Here is a 21,426-nt window from a genome sequence, read left to right as displayed (position 1 = left end):
GGGGGGGGGGGGGGGGAAGGGACAATAAGTTGGAATGTACTCTATGCCAGTGGGTGTTTTTGGTAATTACTAATGATGAGTTTCATTTATGTGCTCATTTGCTTATTGACCATTTGCATACCTTCTTTCAAGAGTCTTATAGTATCATCCGTTTTTACATTTGGGTCTTGGATTCATTAGGAGTCAACTTCAGTATATAGTGTGAGGCAGGAGTCTAGGTTTCTTCTTTAGCATGCTGATATTCTGGACTTCCAGGACCATTTGTTGAAAAGACTGTTCTTTCCCCAATGATATTGACACCCTTGCTGAAAACCAGTTGGACCTTAAATGTATCGTCTTAATTCTGGCCTCTTCAGTTCTATGTTGTTGACACTTACCCATATGCCAGTAGCATGTAATAATGCTCGCTGTAATTTCATAGGAAGTTTTGAGGAAGAGTGAGTTCTTCAATTCTTTTCTCCCCATCTATTTCTGTAAATAAGGTGTCGGGGTCTGACCTCGACATAGTTGTCACGAGTTTTTGGTTCACGAGGAGGGGAGATCCAGCGGCGATAGGGATAGCGAAAGAATACACAGACAAACAGAAGAAGGGAGACAATGAGGCAACCCAAAGCCAGGGTGGATACATCACTGGTGGGCAGGCTTGGGACTACAGGCATCATGGCCTCTGCAGGCAGCGACTCACTGCCCTGCAATCTTTAATGCATGCCTTCCAACCCATAATGCACCGCAATCTTTACTCCATGCCTTCCAACCAGTAATGCACGCCTGGGGAGGCTCGGGCCTCTGTTTTATTTAGGGGAGGAGTTTCACACCAAGCTGGGAGGGACTAAAACAGGATACAGCTAACATCAGTAATTTTCCAGACATTCAGGTAACTTTACATTGTACTTCACTGGTTCGAATCCCAGGCCAGCAACTTGGATTCTCAGGCCCAATTAACATATCTATAGCCCCTGAGGTCAGTTGGGGGAAGGTGAGAGTTCTGCAGGAGATGCCCAGGTGAATGGGCTGCACCTGGAAAAGGGATTAGGGAGGATGGGTTCTTTGTCTATAGAACAAAGAACCGAGAAGTAGCTAAGATATTTTTAGTTAATCCTTTGGAGAAAGGTTTAACCTTGCAACCTTTAGTCTCTGCTTTAGGAAAATATCACATTTATCTGTGGATTTTCAAAGGCTCCAGTGTATTAATTTAATATATATACCTGAATATTAAGATGAAAGCAATTTTCCATTAACTGCCAGTGGCCTCATTTGTTACACTCAGCCATAGAGGGCCTCGAACCTCTGACTAGTCTTACACGGTCTGCAACAATAAGGTTTCATTGGAACACAGTCACACCCATCTGTTACGTATAGTCTGTGGTTCTCATGCTACATGAGCAGAAAGGGTTGAAGACTTGTGACAGAAATCTTATGGGCAGCACAGCCTAAATTATTTACTATTTGTATTTGGAGTCCTGGTGTGGCATTGTAGGATAAGCAGTAGACTGTAAGGTCACGAAGAACCTCAAGGCCAACACTTCAAACACATCAGCCACTCCTCAGAAACCCTGTACAGTGTCACTATGAAGCGGAGCTAACTTGATGGCACTTAATAACACCTGACCCTTTACAGAAAATGTTTTCTGTCCTCTGCTCTAGTTCATTACTGTACTCCCTTTTAAAGAATACCCAAATATTGTTGTTATTGTTACGTGTTACTGAGTCCATTTTGACTCCTAATAATTGCATCGGATAGAGTAGAACTGTACCATGGGGCTTTCTAGGCTGTAATGATTATGGGGGCAGACTGCTAGGTCTGTTTCCAGCACAGCCACTGGGTGGGCATAGACCACCAACCTTTGAGAAAGCAGTCGAGCACTAGATGCATAATTCATAGTTATTTCATGAGTAAATGAAGTAGCCTCCGATTCTGTTTAGAAATTCAAGTTGGTGGTGTTTGAGTGTACAAAGTTTGAAACATGGTAAGAGTAATCAGTTCTTATTCATGCATTTGTTCAACAAAATTTCACTGAGTACACATTGTTGTTATTGTTAAGTGCCATCGAGTCGATTCCAACCCATAGCGACCCTGTATAGGGTTTCCAAGGAGCAGCTGGTGAGTTTGAACCACCGACCTTACAGTTCAAATGGCTTTGCAGTCTGGTGCATTAACCCACAGTGCCACACCAGGACTCCTACACATTAGGGATTCCCAGTTTAATCCTAGATACCTAGAATTGAATTAGGTGATCTGAGTATTAAAAGAAATGGACACAAACAGAAGAGTTTTCCCTTTATACCAAAGAAAATGGTGACAGGACAGAAGTAAGAGTTGTTCAGTTGTCTTTGAATCCTTGAGCACTGTCTCGGCTGGGAATGAGTGACAGTTGAGTGTCTCAATCCTGGACAGTTTGTTACCCCCAGTTATTTAGGTTAATCCTCACAGCTGCCCTCAGAGGCTTTCACTGGTCTAGCATTGAGTAAATGGGTATATTGACGGGTGGAGGGACAAAGTCACTTCCTCAGAATCACATTGCCAGTAGGTGCTGGAGACTGGATTATAGCCCAGATCTCTCTCAACTCTATTTTGAGCTTTTCACTCTAACGAAGCAGCCACTAATGAAAAGATTTCCTGGTAGAGTTTGCATACTTGTGTTCTCTCTGTGCAGGAAGATGGGCTACATAATGACTAGGGACCATTTGAACACTTTTCAACTACTCAAAAGTGTTCATAGTGTGAATTCTAAATGAGGTAGCTTTGGCCTAGAATATCAAGGTACACTAGCAATTTTCAGAAGAGCTGTGGTGCAAAAATACATAGAACAACCACTCATTTCCTTTGCACTGCACTGCCTTCCAGGATGCACATCTGCCGTTGGTTATAAGAGTCAGCATTGTAATGGTAGCAGTTCTTAACATATAGGCAATTTGCTCTGGTAGCGTAGTGGTTACGAATCGGGCTGCAAACCTTAAGGTCAGCGGTTCGAAACTACCAGCCGCTCCGCGGGAGAAAGATGAGGCTTTCTACTCCCATAAGGATTTACACCCTTGGAAACCCTGTACAGGGTCGCTATGGGTCGGAACCGACTCAACGGCACTTAACAACAACAACAATCTTTGCTGTGGAGTCTTGAGTGTGGGGCTGTGGGTTAATGCACCAGACTGTGAAGCCATTTGAACTGCAAGATCGGCCGTTCAAGCTCACCAGCTGCTCCTTGGAAACCCTATACAGGGTCACTATGGGTCAGAGCCAACTTGACAACACTTAACAACAACAATCATCAGTGTTGTGCTGTGGGTTAATGAGCTGGACTTCAAAGTCGGTTTGAACTGCAAGGACAGTGGTTCAAGCTCACCAGCCACTCTTTGGAAATTCTATACAGGGTCACTATGGGTCAGAACCGACTGAACGGCACTTAACAACAACAATAACATCATTGTCCAAGGATGTTCAATACTGCCCTTGAACCAAACCCCCTCACCCACTTAGATCCCTGTTTTTAAAACTGTCAAGCAAAATATGCAAGAGCATGAGGACTTTTCATTCAATAAGACTCTTAAGCTACTTCCTGTCCTGATTGCTTCGCTTTACCTAGAAGGGAATATGTGTCCTTAAACATATGGACGAGGCCTTAGCATTTCATCCAAACTCTTCATTGCTTGAACATTTCATCAATCCTTCTTAGACATGTAGCATTTAACACTTTCGTTTACCATATCCTTCTTAAAACCTTCTCGCCCCTTACTTCATTCATTATCAGTAACCTTTTCATGCCTCAAATCAACAACACCAATCTCATTGCTGTGAAGTCATTTTGACTCATGGAAACCCCATGTGCTACAAAGTAGAACTGCTCTATAGAGTTTTCATGGCTGTAACCTATATGGAAACAGATCAGAAGTGCCACAGGGTGGGTTCAAACTGGCAGCCTTTAGTTTAATAATCAAGTGAGAGTCAGACAATCCTATACCTGGTGTTCTCACTGGCCTTTGATCTGTTTCTAGGTAGAGGGAGCTCTCAGTGCCTCAGCCTTTGACCTTGGTAATCCTCTCTCTCCCCATCACTCCCCTGTAGAGCTTTCACCCACAACATGATTGGATTGAGTTGATACTCTAGATTCTTTGCCACAGGGCCCTTCTCCCTGATTCTAATTAACTCTTTATTTTGCTGTCTGCTATACATTTCTACTCATTTATTTTTCTCTACATTGGCTTTTTTCATTCATGCAAAATGTGTTTCTGAATTCATACTTACTATAAAATTCAGCACCACCAGGTCAATTCCAGCTCATAGCGTTCTTATGAATGAATGAAACAGGGTTTCTAAAGCTGTAGCTCTGTAGGGGAGCAGAAGGCCTCATCTGTCTCATGCAGAGTAACTGGTGGGTTTGAACTGCTGACCTTGTGGTTAGCAGTCCAGTGCTTATCCTGGAGCACCACCAGAGCTCCCTTATACTTGCTATGTAGTTATTTGTTAAGTCTTATTGAGTAGGTTCCGACTCATAGTGACCCTGTATGCAGTTTCTGAGAAGCCCCTAGTAAGTTTATACCACCAGCCTTGTGTTTCAAACGACCTTGCAGTCCAGTATTTATGCTACAGCACCATGCCAGAACTTGTCAGTACTATGGCATACTTAAAAGTTTAATAAGAAAGCTGCTGCCACCCTTGGCTTTGTGAAGCCCATAATCCCGTTGAATCTTTGTTCTATTAGCATTGGGCAGATTCTATTCACTGCTTCCTGCTATTTTGATTGTCTCTCATTGTCTCCCTTCTAAGATACTCCGTTTAAAAGCTATCTAAGATTCCTCTGGCCTCCCATAGAGAGTCATTTAGGTGCTTTCTTCATCACATAGGGTTTCCCATTCCCTCTGCTACCCTAGATCTAGCTTCCTTATCAATTTGTTTCTGAAAAATTACATCAGATCCAGGCCTGTGAAATCAAATCTCTGTTCATTCCTTTGCCCTGGCTTGCTTGGACCATCCTGTTCATACTGCATATTAATCACCCTGAGAGCTTGATTCCATTGATTTGTTCCTCTTCTCAGAAGTATGATGGAGTGAAAGGGGGAAGGATTTTGAAGCTGACCAGATTCATAAAAACAGATACCCACTCTGGGTATCCTGTTGTTAATTGCCATCGAATCAGTTCTGATTAACAACAACCCTGTAAAAGGTTTCCAAGGAGCAGCTGGTGAGTTCGAACCATTGACCTTGTGGTTACCAGTCTAGTGCTTCTCCTACAGTGCCACACCAGGGCCCTGGAGGGAAGTATTTCTACCTTTCTGCACTTCGATATATATAGTATCCCTTTCTTCCATCTCCCTCCTCAACTTGCCATAAATACACCCCGATAGAATTCTGGATTTGTTGTTGCTGTTAGAAAAAGAATCAGATGTCTTCCTGAGAGGGAGCGGCTTAAAACCTGCAGCCCTCCTGTGTGGCACAGCCCCAAGTCCCAAAGGTGTGGGGAGAATGACAAGTAAATGAATGCCTCGCCAGCTTTACATATTGTGCCCTGGAATTCAGAACCAAGCGACCTGAAAAGCTCTAAAATGACAAAGTGCGCACTCAAAATATAGTTAGCATGTTTCTTTCACTAAGAAGAAAACTGGTTTTTAGGATCACAAATGATCCTTGATGATAAATTTAGATGAACTTGAAACCATTTAATTTTTCATATGCAAAAATCTGGCAAAGACCTGATATATTTGTGACTTTCTGAGTAGTTGGGAGCCAGGTAAACTCACTTCTCAAATGTAACTTCATAAATACTCAGATGGCGGGGATTGTAGTAAATATGCAACTGTTATTACACTTCTCAATCAACTATGCTAAACAGCTCTTTCATTCATTGTACGGAATAAAGAATTCCAATATGGCCAAATGACATCTATAAAAGATTTAGCTAGAAATTTGAAAAGTAAATTGGATTTAAAAAAAAAAATCTAACTCAAGTGATTAATTGAAATGTTGTTTCAAATGTTGTTGTTGTTGTTAGGTGCCAACGTGTCAGTACTGATTCATAGTGACCTTATGCACAGCAAAACAAAACACTGCCTGATCCTGGGCCAACCTCACTATTGTTGCCACGCTTGAGTCCATCAATGCTGCCACTTAGCCAATCCATCTTGTTGGCGGTCTTCCTCTTTTTCTGTGACCCTCCACCTTGTCAAGCATGACCTCCTTCTCCAGTGACTGGTCCCTCCTGATAATGTGTCCGAAGTATGAGAGACGAACTTTGGCCATCTTGGCCTCCAAGGAGCACCCTGGCTGCATATCTTGCAAAACGGATCTATTGGTTCTTTTGGCAGCCCATGACACTTTCAATATTAATATTCTACTCCAACACCATAACCCAAAAGCATCAATTCTTCTACAGTCTTCCTTATTCATAGTCCAGCTTTCACATGCTTCAAATATAGCATGGAGAAAATATTAAAATCTTTATCTGCTTCAAATGTCTTTGTCTAATTGCATCATTTGCATCCTGCTAGGTATTCAATCGATCGCCACACTGACCTCGACAGGTTTTTCACTATTAATCCAGAGGATGGTTTTATTAAAACAACGAAACCTCTGGATAGAGAGGAAACTGCCTGGCTCAACATCTCTGTCTTTGCAGCAGAAATTCGTAAGTGTTTACTAAGAATTTTGATTCTATTTCACCAAATGTTATTCCTTAAAACTGTATATATATATATATATATATGTGATCCTGGTGGCTCTGTAGAACTGTGAACTGGACTGTGAACCAAAAGGTTGATGGTTCAAGCCCACCAATTGCTCCATGGGAGAAAGAAGAGGCTTTCTGTTCTCACAAAGATTTACAACCTTGGAAACCCCATACAGGGTTGCTATGAGTTGGAACCAACTCAATGGCACTTAAAAACCACAACATATTTGTACACTTACACACACTCACAAACACACACATATATGTATGTGAGAGAGAGAGAGAGCTCTGGTAGCATAATGGTTACAAATCAGGCTCCTAATCTCAAGGTCAACAGTTCGAAACTACCAGGTGATCCGCTGAAGAAAGATGAGGCCTTTTGCTCTTGTAAAGATTTACAGCCTCGGAAACCCTGTGCAGAGTCGCTATGGGTCGGAATCGACTCGACAGCACTTAACAACAACATCTATATATATTGGTGCTGTTGGTTAAAGCACCGGATGACAAGGTTGGTTTGAACCACAAGGTTGGCTGCTGCTCTTTGGAAATTCTATACAGGGTTGCTGTGAGTCTGAACCAACTTGATGGCATTTAATAACAACATACATACATATATGGAGTGCTTGTGTGGTGCTGTAGGGCAATCCCTGGACTGTGAACTGCAAGGTCAGTAGTTCAAACCCAGCAACCACTTCTCAGAAACCCTACACAGGGTTGCTAAGAGTCAGAACCAACTCGATGGCCCTTAACAACCACAACACCACCAAATGCAGTGCTGGTGGATCTATAGGACAAGCACTGAAAGATGAGACTTTCTGGTCCCATAAAGATTTGCTGCCCCAGAGACAATATGCAGGGTCAGCCTTGGACAATAGAAGTTGTTGTTAAGTGTTGTTAAATATGTGTGTGCATGTGCACATATTTGTCTGTTGTTGTTCAGTACTGTGAAGTCAATTACAACTCATAGCTATCCCGAATACATATTACACATATATGTAATATATACATACATTATATATATATATGTAATATATATATATATTACATATAGATAAACCACTGACCTTGAGGTTCAAATCGACTTTGCAGACCAATACATTAACCCACAGTGCCACACCAGGACTCCACTATATTTATGTAAGTAATAGGAAGAATGTTTGCTATGAGTCATAACGGATGCCACACCACTTAACAACAACAACACACATATATATGAAGGGGTTTCAAAAAGTTCATGGAATTCCAAGGTAATGTTTTTTCTACAGACTTTTTGAAGCCTCTCCCCACCCCTGTATATATGGTTCTGTGCCCCCTCCACACACACATAACCACCAACACAACAACAAACTACCACCAAGTCAGTTCTGAATCCTAGTGACTCTTCATAGGGTTTCCAAGAGCATCAATGTTATAGGATCATGTCCATGCTGTGAGGTGACTGTGGAGTTTGAACCACTGACTTTGTGTTTAGCAGCCTAGCATCTAACACAGGGCTCGTTCCCATCATTATATACATGTTGTTGCTGTGAAATGCTGTCCCAACTCATAGTGACCCTGTACAGGTCTGCTTGTGGGTTTCAACCACCAACGTTGAGGTTAGCAGTCCAGTGCTTATCCAGCACCACCCCAGAATTCCAGTTATATACATACATATAACTAAAGCAGAGGCTCTGGGGGTGCGGAACAGAAAGCCCTCCTTGAGATTCCAACACACAATTGCGTTTGAGATTTGCTGGTCTCTATGCAAGCATGAATCCACACATCTTGGTTCTCAGGATTTCACTGCCCCTGTATGTGTATACATGGTGGTGGTGGTGGTTATGCACTTTGGAGTCAGTTCCAACTCATAGTGACCCTCATGGGGTTGCCAAGGCTGTAAATCTTTATGGAAGCCGAAAGTCTCATGTTTGTCCCATGGAACAGCTGGTAGTTTCGAATTGTTGACCTTGAGGTTAGCAGCCTGACTCACAACTAGGACTTCTTATGTGTGTACATATTACTCTATATTTACATATGAAGTAAAACCTATGGAGCATGAAAACTGCAGAAAAAAACTCAGATATTTTTCACTGAATACAGAGGATTGATGAATGGTGAACCCACCCTATCAAAAGTAAAAACAAAACAAAAACAAAAAAAACCTTGCAGACCTGGAAAGACAAGACCGTTCTGCTGAGTTCAACTCTCATAGGCTTCATAAAATTTTCTCATCTACTTAGCAAGACATATAGCCAAGTAGAGATGTTTTCATTGTCTCTGGCAGAACTGAATACAGAATTAGCCAGACAGCTGATCACTCTCTTCAGAAGGGTTCCCCACTGCCCTGTCACAGCGCTGTGTTAAACAGGGGCACTGGGATCCTTACAACAAAGATTTGTGGGTTCTGATTTGTGTAGAGAAAGGAGCTCTGGTAGCGTAGTGGTTATGAATCGAGCTGCAAACCACAAGGTCAGCAGTTCAAAACCACCAGCTGCTCCGTGGGAAAAAAGATGAGGTTTTCTGCTCCCTTAAAGATTTACAGCCTTGGAAACCTTGTTCAGGGTCGCTATGGGTCAGAACCAACTCAATGGCACCTAACAACAACAACATTTTTGTAGAGACCAGTGATTCTCAAACTTGATCATGCATTGGAGTCTCATGGAGACTGCCCACTGCACCCCCTTCTTACCCCCTCACAGCCCAAGTCTCTGATTTAGTAGGTCAAAGAAGACAACTGAGACTTTGTATACAAGTTCCCAGGAGATTCTGAAACTGCTTTAATAACTGCCACTATAGATTGGGCTCTGTGAGCAACTCCCTTATGAATCTTTATAATGAAATCTCAGCTTGAGTCAGTGGAGATGGACAAGTTGTTAGGTATTGTTAGCTGTGGCCAAGTCAGCCCATGACTCATGAGGACCCCATGCACAATGACATCAGACCATTCAACCCATAGTGATCCATAGAGCTTTTCATTGGCTGAGTTTGGCTAGCAGCTCCTCAGGCCTTTCTTCCTAGTCTTCCTAAGCTCCAGTGAAATGTGTTCAGTGTCATAGTGACACCCAAGCATCTACTGACAGATGGGTTATGAATACACATGAGGGACTTTAGCCAGGAATCAAACTTGGGTCTCCCACTTGGGAGGTGAGACTTCTCCTACTGAACCACAGTTGCCCCTGGTTTACTTCTTCTTGTTGGTAAGTGCCATTCAGTTGGTTCCAACCCATAACGATCCTGTATAGGATTTCTGAGGCGCAACGGTGGGTTTGAACCGCCAACCTTGTGGTTCAAACTGACCTTGTGTTCCAGAGCATTATACTGCAGCACCATACCAGTACTCCTATATCAATTGTAATTTCTTATTGGGGCAATATCTGCATTTATCCCAGGACTGCCCTCCTTACAATAGGCCTAGCCCACTTCAGATTTTAGATGACCTTTGTACCAACAATACCTTTCTCTGTCCTGCTCAAATGGGTGGCGGGTGCTTCCTCTCTCCCAAGGACCTGTGGGCATTCCCCTGCATTGACTGTTGGAATTCTCTCCTTCCAGACAACCGTCATCAGGAAGCCAAAGTCCCTGTGGCCATTAGGGTCCTTGATGTCAACGATAATGCCCCCAAGTTTGCAACCCCTTATGAAAGTTCCATCTGTGAGAGCGATCAGACAAAGCCTCTTTCCAACCAGGTAACACCCTTCTCCCTGGCTACAAGCAGTGCATTTGGAAGCAGATTTTGTTGTTGAGAGCATCCCCTACAGAGTTCAGAGGTCTCAGAGCCCTCATTTTGTTCTGAAACTGTGTGCTCTACTTTAAACTGGGTTTTTCCGCCATCCAGGAAATTTTGAGTAAACGATGTGCCAATGTCGACATGATTTATTTATGGGCCACCTTTCTCTTTCAGCCGATTGTTACAATTAGTGCAGATGACAAGGATGACACAGCCAATGGACCAAGATTTATCTTCAGTCTACCCCCCGAAATCATTCACAACCCAAATTTCACAGTCCGAGACAACAGAGGTTTGTACCACAGTTCCTATGCACTCAGAGAAGTAGAGATGGGAAACAAATGGCTCGCATAGGGCAGAACATGTGTTTTGACTAACCTTAATAATGCCTTCCTACTGAAGCACAAACAAGAAATACTGATGCCGCCTCTATTTTAAGACGCTGGCTCATTTGGTGCATATGAATAAGTGTGTCTAATTCTATACTATTTTCTTCATTGGCCTTGATATTCAGGAAGCCATGGGAAACCAAGTGGAGAAGCTTGCAGGGGCAATATGCAAACAACTGCATTTATGTCTTTCTTTTTTTCAGAGGTTGATGAACCCTTGAGGGAAAGCAGGCCTTTATGGATATTGGTATCAAGTAAAGCATTAAAAGACACTGGCTCAGCTTCCTAAGGCAATGGAAGCTTTCAGCTGGCCTCCCCTTCCCGGCACAATTTTAATGCAGTGTGGCTGAGACCCAAAGGTGGTTGCAGAATGGTTGTTTGAAGGGCCCAAATCAAAGCATTGTTTGTGCAGTGTCTTATTCTGTTGGTCAAGAAGGTTCTAGACTGGTAGAGGAGTCGATGTAGCTGTTGTGGGTGGGATAAGCCCTGATTGATGTAGTTTTGTGATAGGGTCAGTGGCAGAACACAGGACAAACATGGGTTTCATGTTTGGCTCTGTAGCTTCCTTCTTAGTGGGACTATTTCTATTAATGTAGGGCAGTGCAGATCTATGGAAACAGGAGACAAATGCCATCATTTCACATGGTAATAAAAGACAGGTCTCCGGAATACTCACGTTTGTATTAAACCTCATGTGGCCATGTCTTAGGTGGTAGGCTGATTGATTTCCTAGTGATTGAGGTCAGGCTCTTAGGATCTTAAGTCAACCCAAGTATCATTATCCCTCATCACTATTACAAGGAATATTGAGATTACCACTAGTAAGAGCTGTGTTCAAACACCATTACAAGGGCCTCCCCATCCTCAGCTCATGTGATGTTCCCAACCACACTGAGATGAGGAAAAGGAGACACAGAACCAGGAAGTACCTTTCCCAGCATCCAACAGTAATAGTTCAAGAGCTAAGTTTTAAGCCCAGGCACTGAGAGACCAGGACTCTAGCCTGAACCTGGGCACTCTACCTGGTGAACAATTAAAGCAAGACTGTGCTCCCCATGCACTTGGCTAGAGGAAGATACAATCTAACTTACTTTTATCTTTATTGCTTGAGCTGCTTTGAGCATTTAGTTGTGGTCCTTATTAATCAAACATAAACATCAAATGAGACTGGGGGCTAAAACTTCTTCAACAAAGCTTTCTCTTCTACTGCTTCCTTCTCCACAGTGGAGAAGCTCCGAGAACCTGGAGGTAAAGGAAGTTATAAACACGGACAATCAGGAATCCTACAGAACAACTCTGGATTCACTTTGTAAATAAGTCTCATCATTTTGGAATAGATAGAATTACTTGTTGTTGTTGTGTGCCGTCAAGTCGGTTCCAACCCATAGCGACCCTGAATAGGGTTTCCGAGGCTGTAAATCTTTACGGGAGCAGAAAGCCTCATCTTTCTCCCGCAGAGCAGCTGGTAGTTTCAAACTGCTAACCTTGCGGTTCGCAGCCCGATTCGTAACCACTAAGCTACCAGAGCTCCTTACTTGGAGTTCTTTAATTTTGTATGTTAGCTAGGATTTCTCCTTTATCTGGTGACTTTGGCTAATGTGCACATGTGAATGTGTTTAAAGACTAAAAGTTGCAGACCGCTGTGGTAGGTGAATTATTCTCAGTGAGGTGCACATATACACCTCTGGTCATGTTGTTGTTGTGGTGGTTATGTGCTGTTGTACTGGTTTTGACTCATAGTGACCTGTATACAATTTTCAAGTAGGTTTGAACCTCCAGTGCTTGTTCTACAACACCACACCAGGTGTATGTTTTTGTTAGATGCCATCAAGTTGATTCTGACTCATAGTGACCATGTATAGGGTTTCTGAGGAGCAGTTGGTGAGTTTGAATGCTGACCTTGAGGTCCAAACTGACCTTGAGGCCCAGTGCATTACCCTGAAACACCACACATTGCTGTTGTTGTTAAGTGCTGTTGAGTCGATTCCGACCCATAGTGACCCTGTATAGGGTTTCCAAGGAGCAGCTTGTGAGCTTGAACCACTGACCTTGCAGTTCAAATGGTTTTGCAGTCTGGCGCATTAACCCACAGTGCCACACCAGGGTTCAGCACCACGCATAGTGGATACTTAATAAATGTTTACTGAGATGAACTGAGCAAGGTGGCATTATGTTTTTGTCATCGTACTTTCTAAGATGTATGCATATCTTTATGTGAGTTCATGAGAATCCCTATCTCCACTCATGGAATTTTCTCAGTTCCCAAATTAGTCCCAGATCCCAAGCTGGGTTGATATAGTGCTATGTTGTTTCAATTGAGCCTTATGTTAGTTTTTTATACCGAAGATACTCAGATCAATACATAATGTTTCAAGTGCGTGTTTAGTTTGGTCCCTAGTCAGATGTTTTACTCAGTTGTCCAGAAACCACTGGTGTTCTTTGGATGGAGGGCTGACTCCCATGTATCCCAGGATGGTGTAAATGGTTAACTTATTCAACTGCTAATTGTAAAGTTGGAGGTTTGAGTAGGAAGAAAGACCTACTTTCAGTCGGCTTCCAAAACATCTGCCATTGAAAGCCCTCTGGGGCATGTGGAAATTGCTCTGATGTGAATTGGATGCTGTAGTTCCGGTGGCTTAGCTTTGTTATGAAGCTGTTTGTATTTTATTTTGTTTTGTTTTGTTGTTGGGATTATACACAGAAAACAGACGCCAATTCAACAGTTACTACATGTACACAGTCATTGATTTATGCAGCCATTCTTAGTCTCCTTTTCTAAGTTGTTCCTCCCTCATTAACATAAACGTACTGCCCTTAAGCTTTGTACCTAATCTTTTTAGTTGCTGTCTTCACTTTGATCCCGTGTAGATAATGCTCAAGATAGCCATTATGTCATACTAAACGAGTGGAGCTCTGGTAGCATAGTGGTTATGAATCGGGCTGCTAATCTCAGGGTCGGCAGTTCGAAACTACCAGCTATTCCACGAGAGAAAGATGAGGCTTTCTGCTCCTGTAAATACTTGCAACCTCGGAAACCCTGTGCAGGATTACTATGAGTCAGAATCGACTCCATGGTACTTAACAACATCAAATTAGTGTCTAGTTATATCTAAAAAGATTTCAGGGGTTCTTACTGGGTGCACTTTTAAAGATTATCTCAGGGCACTCATTTCAGAGATTCATCCAGTCCCCTTAAGTCCAGAAAGTCTAGAGTCCATGAGAATTTGAAATTCTGTTCTGTATTTTACCCCTTTTGATCAAGAGTCTTTTGCAGAATCTTTGAGCAAAATGTGTAGTAATAGTAACCAGGCACCATCCGATTCTTCTGGACTCATGGCAGCTGTTCATGGACGCAATTAGCCACACATTCCATATCCTCTTCCTATTCCTGACTCTGTTAACAATCACTTCTTTGTATTGTCTACTTTCTCAAATAACTGGAGAACAGACTCTAATCTGCATATTGACATCATTCTCCACTTGCATTTGGATTCTATTTTGCCAGCAACATCCTATCTATAGTGTTATGTATCCTACAAATAGAAGACTTCCTTTGGCTTTTCTCAATGTTTCAACTCTGTCTCCACCACCTGTCTAGCATTTTTCCTTTTTATACATGCAATGATATTTAGTTGCTGTTAACCTCTGAAAATATTCTATGAAACGTATTGTTCTCTTGGGAGTTGTGAGTATTTTACTTTGCATCACTACTTCGGGGAAAACTATCTATAATATCTTCAAGGAGATTTTATTACTGTGGGTAAGTCAACCTGCAATACAATCCATCTCTCTTGCCCTCCCCAGTCTAAGACTAATCCAATTGTTGAGGTACCACTTTTACAGGAATTGCTACTTTTTAAGAAAAATGACTTTATTAACTATGGCAAACAGTAAATGAAAACCCCCATGTTTACAGCTATTACACAACCTTAAAGCAAATACAGTCCAATAATTATCATTTAATAGAGTTTCTTTCTACTAGCTCCTAAAAGTAATTACATATTTGAAGTAATCCAAAAGGAGTAATCACATTCCACATCCTATTAATAGCCTACTGAGTGACCAAATTTCTTGGCTGAGACTGTTTTCCATCGAAAACATGAGCTAATGGTTTGCATCATGCTGAGTAAAAGCATCCAGTTTCATTCTCCTTGAGTGTTTACTTCTCCTTGAGTGATTATACCATGTAAATAATCAGTATTGTGTTTGCCTAAACTTTGCATAAGCATTCAGCATCTTTAGAAACAGAAGAAGAAAAGCCATCTTGATGCACACAAGACTTTGATTTCATTTTAGCCCCATCCTCCCACCCAAGTTGCTCAGCAACTCAGCAGGCAGCAGGAAAGTAGAAGTTTAGATGACACTTCAACATTTAAATCCATCTTGGACTATTAATATCAGAAATGGTGCTGTTAGGGCAGGTGAAGAGCTACTCTGTCCGATTTTGAAATGCATTAACTTTGAAAGTATCAGACTTGTGACATCTCAGAAAAACACAAGAACTAAATAATGGATTAGAAGAGTGCAAAGACACAAAGAGCCATCTTCATCTCACTGGCTTGTCATTGGTTTATAAAAGCTCTCAGCATGAATCCTGGTTTCATCTAATTTCTCCAACAACCCCAGGACTTGGCCATGCTGGATGTGCTTTGTATTTAGAGAAGCCATCAGAAGCTTCAGTGACTTATCCAAGTTCTTCACAGTGCTAATGAATGAAGGAGCTAGACATCAAGTTCACGTATTAGAAGGTCCACTTCTGGTCCACTTCACACACTATTATGAAGACAGAGTGCAATAGATGTATCTTTTCTGTTTAATTCTCTCTTAGATGGTCTTATTTACTTCAAGTGTTCAAATAATAGTTCTCAGACGAGGAACTATCCAAAATCCAATTCATAAATATGGTATCCAAGAGTAAATGTGCCTATAGGACTCCCCAACTGCCAGCCAGTCCATTCCGTGTCATAGCATCGCTGTAGTACAGAGTAGTCATGTCCCATAAGGTTTCCAAACCTGTAAATCTTTATAGGGAAGCTCTGGCGGGGTAGTGAGTTATGCCTTGGGCTACCAACTACAAGGTTTACAAGTCCTACACTACGATAGCCATGGGCTTGGGTCCTTTTATTTTAAAATCTTTGCTACTTTATCCTTCTCTCATGGAGAAACCGGTGAGTTCCAACAGCTGACTTTTCAGTTAGCAACCCAAAATTTAGCCAACGTCACCACCAGGGCTTCTAGACTAGAAGACAAATGACTTTAATTTCTATTCAAAGCACAGCCACAATCATTAAAACCATAATCATTAAAACCAAGCATTTTAGAGTTTTCTTCTATTACATATTTAGTACATATTTTTGTAGGAAAAATTAGAAAATGCAAAGAAGCAGAAATGAGATTTAAAACAATAAAAATAACTTGGTAACTTACTATGCAGAAATAACTACTGCTGTCTGATACAGTTCATATTTTCATTGCATAGTTTTCTTTATTTTAATGAATATGGTCATGGAATTTATGTCCATTTTTTTCCCCACTTAATATGTGATACACATTTTCAGCATCAACAGACGTATATCAACATCTTGTTCTAATTAGCTTCTTGATTCCATTGAAATGGATTACGGTACCAGTTGACGATTGTCATAAAAGATCGTTGTTTTCATTGCCAAATATGTAATTATTCTTTAAATATAAATTCGTTGACCAAGTTGCTAGACCAGAAAGCTTTTTGTTTTAAATTTTTTATTTAATTAAACATTTTTATTTTAAAGCTTTCATTGTGAATTGAGTGATAGTTAACATGGAGAACATCAGTTTTACACTCATCTTATCTTATTTTAGTTCATTACAATGATTACAATCCTTTCCATGCATCATCATTTAATAGTATTTGCTTCTATTCCCTGTTTATTTTGGGGGTGGGGAGTGGGGATGTACATAAAAACTCTCAGGAATATATTATCATTGAAACAACCAAAGGGCACGTTCTTCAAGCCTGATTCCTGTCCACCAGCACACAGTCTTTCTCTTTCCATGAGTCTGGAGTCCTCAGATGCTCTATCTTTCCATGCCATCACCTCTGCTTCCATCTGTGGTGTCACTGCTTCTCTAGTTAGGGTCCCAAGTTCCACTCTGCTCTTCTCCCTTGATGATCCGAGGGTCCTCTGTTCTGGGAATGTAAGATTAACTACTCTGCACTTTATGTTACAAAACATCTACCTTCACAGTTGTGACAATCACAATTAGTCGTGATAACAATTACTGACTATTGAATCAAAAGAGTCCTAAAAAGAAAACAATAGTGAATAATTGTTATCACGACTGATTGTGAGGGTTGGAAATGTAAAGGTAGATGCTTTATAGCAAGGAGGGGCGTGATTAACTTTTCAGTCTAGGAGCGGAGGTCCCTGGCACCATCAGTGGAGAAGAGTGGAGAGCGGGACCCTACCCAGAGAAGCCGTGATGCCTGAGATGGAGGCAGAGACGATGATGTGGAGAGATGGAGCAGTTGAGGACTTCAGACACAGAGAGGGAGAGGGGCTGTGTGTTGACGACCGGGGTGCAGGCTTGTAGTGTATACCCTTTGGTCAGTTGATGATGCATGGAGGGGATTGAAATGAAACGATATACAGTAGAATGAATGTAAAACTAATGTTCTCCCATGTAAACTATCACATAATTCACAATAAAACATTAAAAAAAAAAATCCTATCCCCATCTCCTTTCACCAGACACATTTGGGCAAGATGAAAACTATTCAGTGGGGATTCTACCTTCCCACACACACTCTGAAACTAAACTCCCTCTTGAAAATGTGTAAGACAGTCATTTCGTGTCTTTATTTACCACCACCACCCCCCCCCTATTTTAGATAGCCAGTGTCTAAGTTGCCCGTCGTATCAACCCTGTATACTGAGGAAATTAGCTTGATCCTTGGTGTGAACACTCCTTCCTTCTTGGTTGGTTTTTCTAGCTATTATACCTATAAGTACAGGTCAAGTTCATAAAATTGCAGCAATTTACACTTGCTTCCTTTATCAAATTTATTTATCTTCCTGTAATCGAGTTCTGATCATCAAGCCATGAAGCTAGGTCAAATGGGTCCTATCTGCAAGTTTGGGTGTTCTTGTGCGTCACCCCCCACTGCATATCAGCTGGATGCTTCACTGTCAGCTCTAGCCCTCCATGGCTAGGTCAGTGTCCATGGGCTTAGGATTTCCCAAGTCTCCCAAACTTTGGACCAGCCTTTCCTCTTGTCTGTCTCATCTCAAGGTCTGCAACAGTCTATGAAATGTGGTCGAACTCAGTTCATATCTTCATTACTGACTTTCCCCCACTTCCACTCACATGTAGACCAATGCAGTTGCCATCGAGTTTACATGAGTGCTTTTGTGTTCCCTTTGAATTTCATTATTAGAGGGGAGTTTGTCCTGAAGGGATTTGATTGCTTGCCATGATGGCTCCCCAGCAAACAGCTTGCTGGTTCTTGTAATAGCCAAACAGACAGCCATTTTTGTTTTTGTTTTTTCCTGCTGGTCTTTCTTTCAGGATGTATCTTCTGTTCCTCTAGCTGCTCCAGATTAGTCTGCTTGTTCTTTCAAGTGGAATGTCCCACCTCAGAAGGTTCTAGATGGGGCTTAGGAGTCCAACGAAAGCCCTATACACTACAAAGGCTCGCATGAAGCCTGTGTCACTGGGCAAGTTCTAGAACCCCTATTAGGGATTCCAATCAGTTAAGAGGCTGAAGACGGGTTTTCAAGCTTTCTGTTACCATGTTTCTAGATATTCCTTTTGATCCCACTCAAGTGTCTCTTTTACAGTAGTAGGCAAGGGCAACAAATAGTCATAAGACAGTCAAGCATCGTAACATTTTTTCCTCTTTTTTACCCATTCAGACTATGCCTCGATCCCTGTATCACAAAGCCCTGTTATTCCAAGGTTGAGCATACATTACTGTTTACCTCTGTCCCATTTAACCCATGCAAACCTGTTTAAGTGTTCCCTGATCTACCTTGTTCTTCCTTCCACTCTCTTCCCCTTTCTTGTGTATTGCCCTCCCCAGCACCCGAACTATGATGAGTCTACCCCCTAACTGGTGCGCTACTGTCCCCTACTTCCCCCCACTGGTAACCAACAAGGACTTTTCTTTTTTTTTTTTTTAGTATGGATATCTTTTCTTAAGCTTTTACAATAACGGTCTTTTGCAGTATTTGTCTTTTTGTAATTGACTAATTTCACTCAGCATATAATGTCCTCAAAAGGAGCTCTGATCGTGTAGTGTTTATGAGTCAGGTTGCTAACCTCAAGGTCAGTAGTTCGAAACTACCAGCTGTTGAGGCTTTCTGCTCCCGTAAACATTTACAACCTCAGAAACCCTATGCAGGGTCACTATGAGTCAGAACTAACGCCACAGCACATAACAACAGTAACAACACCAATGTCCTTAAGGTTCATTCATGTTATTCGGTGATTTGCAGCTTCATTGCTATTCTTCAAAGTAGCATAGTATTCCATCGTGTATGTACCAAAGTTTGTTTATCCATTCTTCTATTGATGGACACTTAGGCTGTCTCCATCTTTTTGCTATTATAAATAGTGCAGTGATAAACATTGGTGTGCATATATCTACTTGTGACAAAAAGCTTTTAATATTTAATGGCAAACTGCCAATCAGAGATATTATACCAATTTGTAATTCCAGCATTAAAATAGGAAAGTTCTCATTTTCTCATACTCATGCCAATTTTAGATATTATTATTTGTGATCATTGACAGATTAAGTGAAATAAAATCATACTCTTAAATATCAAATTTTTTCACTAATGGCTAGGGTGGTTGTTATTAAGTGTCATCAAATTGGTTCTGACTCATAGTGACTCTTTAGGGTTTCCAAGGTTTTACTTCTTCGAAGGAACAGAAAACCTCATCTCTCTCCCATGGAGCAGCTGGTGGATTTGAACTGGGGATCTTGTGGTTCACAGCCCAGTGCTTATTGCATGGAGCCACTGCACTCGCAATGGATTTTTATTATAATTATTACTTCTTTTGCTTTCATGAATTAAATATTTATGTTCTTTGCCCGTATTTAAATTGTATATCCATCCATTTTGCAATTGATTCATAAAGTCGCTTCATTTTTTATGCTAATCTTTGACCTTAGGGAATTCCAGGTGTGTTGTAGGATACACACTGGACTTCTAACTGCAAGTTCTGAAGTTCAAACCCAGTGGCCACTCCTCAAGAGAAAGATGAGACTTTCTACTCATGTAAAGATTAACAGCCTTGGAAACCCTATACAGGGTTGCTATGAGTCAGAACCAATTGAGGGCACTTAACAACAACAACTACCTGTGAACTCTCTTGTTGTTGTGTGTTGTTGAGTCTGTTTTGGACTCACGTTGTTGTGGCACTGAGAATAAGCATTGGAATGCTAAATACCAGGTAGGTCAGTGGCTCAAAACTACCGCAATTTGAAAATCCTGTGCAAGGATGCTATGATTCGGAACCAACTGGACAGTGCTTAATAGCAGCAGCTACCCCATGTGACAAAGTAAACTACCTGTCGAGTGTCCTAGACTGCCGTCTTTATGGGGAGCAGATCTCCTGGTCTTTAGCCCAGGGAGCCACTGGGTGGGTTTCAATCATACTTGTGGCTTGTGTCTCCCCAGTGTCATTTGGGTTTCAATTATGCTGTGTTCTTAATTATTGTCATTGCTGTATTTTTGTGTCACTGTTGTTTTACATTTAATATTTTTCTTAGCAAGATTTACTGCACCTCAAATTGATATCAATATTTACTTATGCTTTTTTTTCCATCTCAATATTTTATTCATATGAAATAAGTATACCACTTCCCCCATTTGTTGGCTATTTTCTAAATATCATTTATGATCATTATTTCGAAGTGTTTTGTAACACTTTGTTGTCTTCTACCCACCCACCCACTATTACTGAGTCCATTCCAACTCAGAGCAACCTTAGGTGGCAACAGAATTGCTCCTCAGGGTTTCTGAGACTACACATCTTTATGGGACTGTCAGACAGCCTCCTCTTTCTCTGGAGGAGCAGCTGGTGGATTTGAACCACCAACCTTGTGGTTAGCAGGCCAGTGCTTAAACTACAGTGCCACAGAGGCTCCTCTCTATCTTCTACTTTATATACAATTAGATTTTTTTTCATACATCAGTATGTACTTTACTTTTCGCTGATGGTTGTAAACATGTATACGTGAAAATCTGACAACTGTTTTCTGTGCATTATTTGAGTCTTATTAATCTTAAGTTTGATAACTATTTGTGTTTCTCTGTTTCTCCAGATACAATTTAGAATCATTTTTCAGGTGACTGATAAGTAGCTTTTGAAATGATATTGAATTAAACTTAAATATATACATTAAATTAAGAGCTAATTAAAAAAAAAATTGTTTTGTCAAGAAGGATGATCTGACCTTCCACTGAATCGTTCGATTCTCTTCTTATTACCATCGGAGCTGTTTGGTGTTTTTCTTCATTTTTATACTAGGCATTTCTTGTCAAGTTTATGGCTAGCTAATTTATATTCTAGATGTGTTGTGCTTTTTAAATAATGTTTTCTAAGTGACTATTTTTAAATATATATATATATCACTTTTAAACCCACCAGCTGCTCCTTGGAAAACCTTAGACAGGGTCAC

The 21,426-nt window shown here is 41.2% G+C and overlaps 1 protein-coding gene across 1 annotated transcript in view; it reads left to right on the top strand.

Annotated features, from left to right (window-relative positions):
- CDH11 (cadherin 11, type 2, OB-cadherin (osteoblast)) overlaps nucleotides 1-21,426 on the top strand; it is a 220,599-nt gene that overhangs the window by 176,785 nt on the left and 22,388 nt on the right. The window contains exons 9-11 of the mRNA XM_006863584.1: nucleotides 6,481-6,617; nucleotides 10,191-10,324; nucleotides 10,540-10,657. Coding sequence (XP_006863646.1) covers nucleotides 6,481-6,617; nucleotides 10,191-10,324; nucleotides 10,540-10,657 — 389 coding nt within the window. The remainder of the gene's footprint in view (nucleotides 1-6,480; nucleotides 6,618-10,190; nucleotides 10,325-10,539; nucleotides 10,658-21,426) is intronic.

The sequence above is a fragment of the Chrysochloris asiatica genome, unplaced genomic scaffold (genome assembly GCF_000296735.1).
Source record: "Chrysochloris asiatica unplaced genomic scaffold, ChrAsi1.0 scaffold00055, whole genome shotgun sequence".
Taxonomy (NCBI): Eukaryota; Metazoa; Chordata; class Mammalia; order Afrosoricida; family Chrysochloridae; genus Chrysochloris; species Chrysochloris asiatica.
This window is presented reverse-complemented; position numbering and strand designations above follow the sequence as displayed.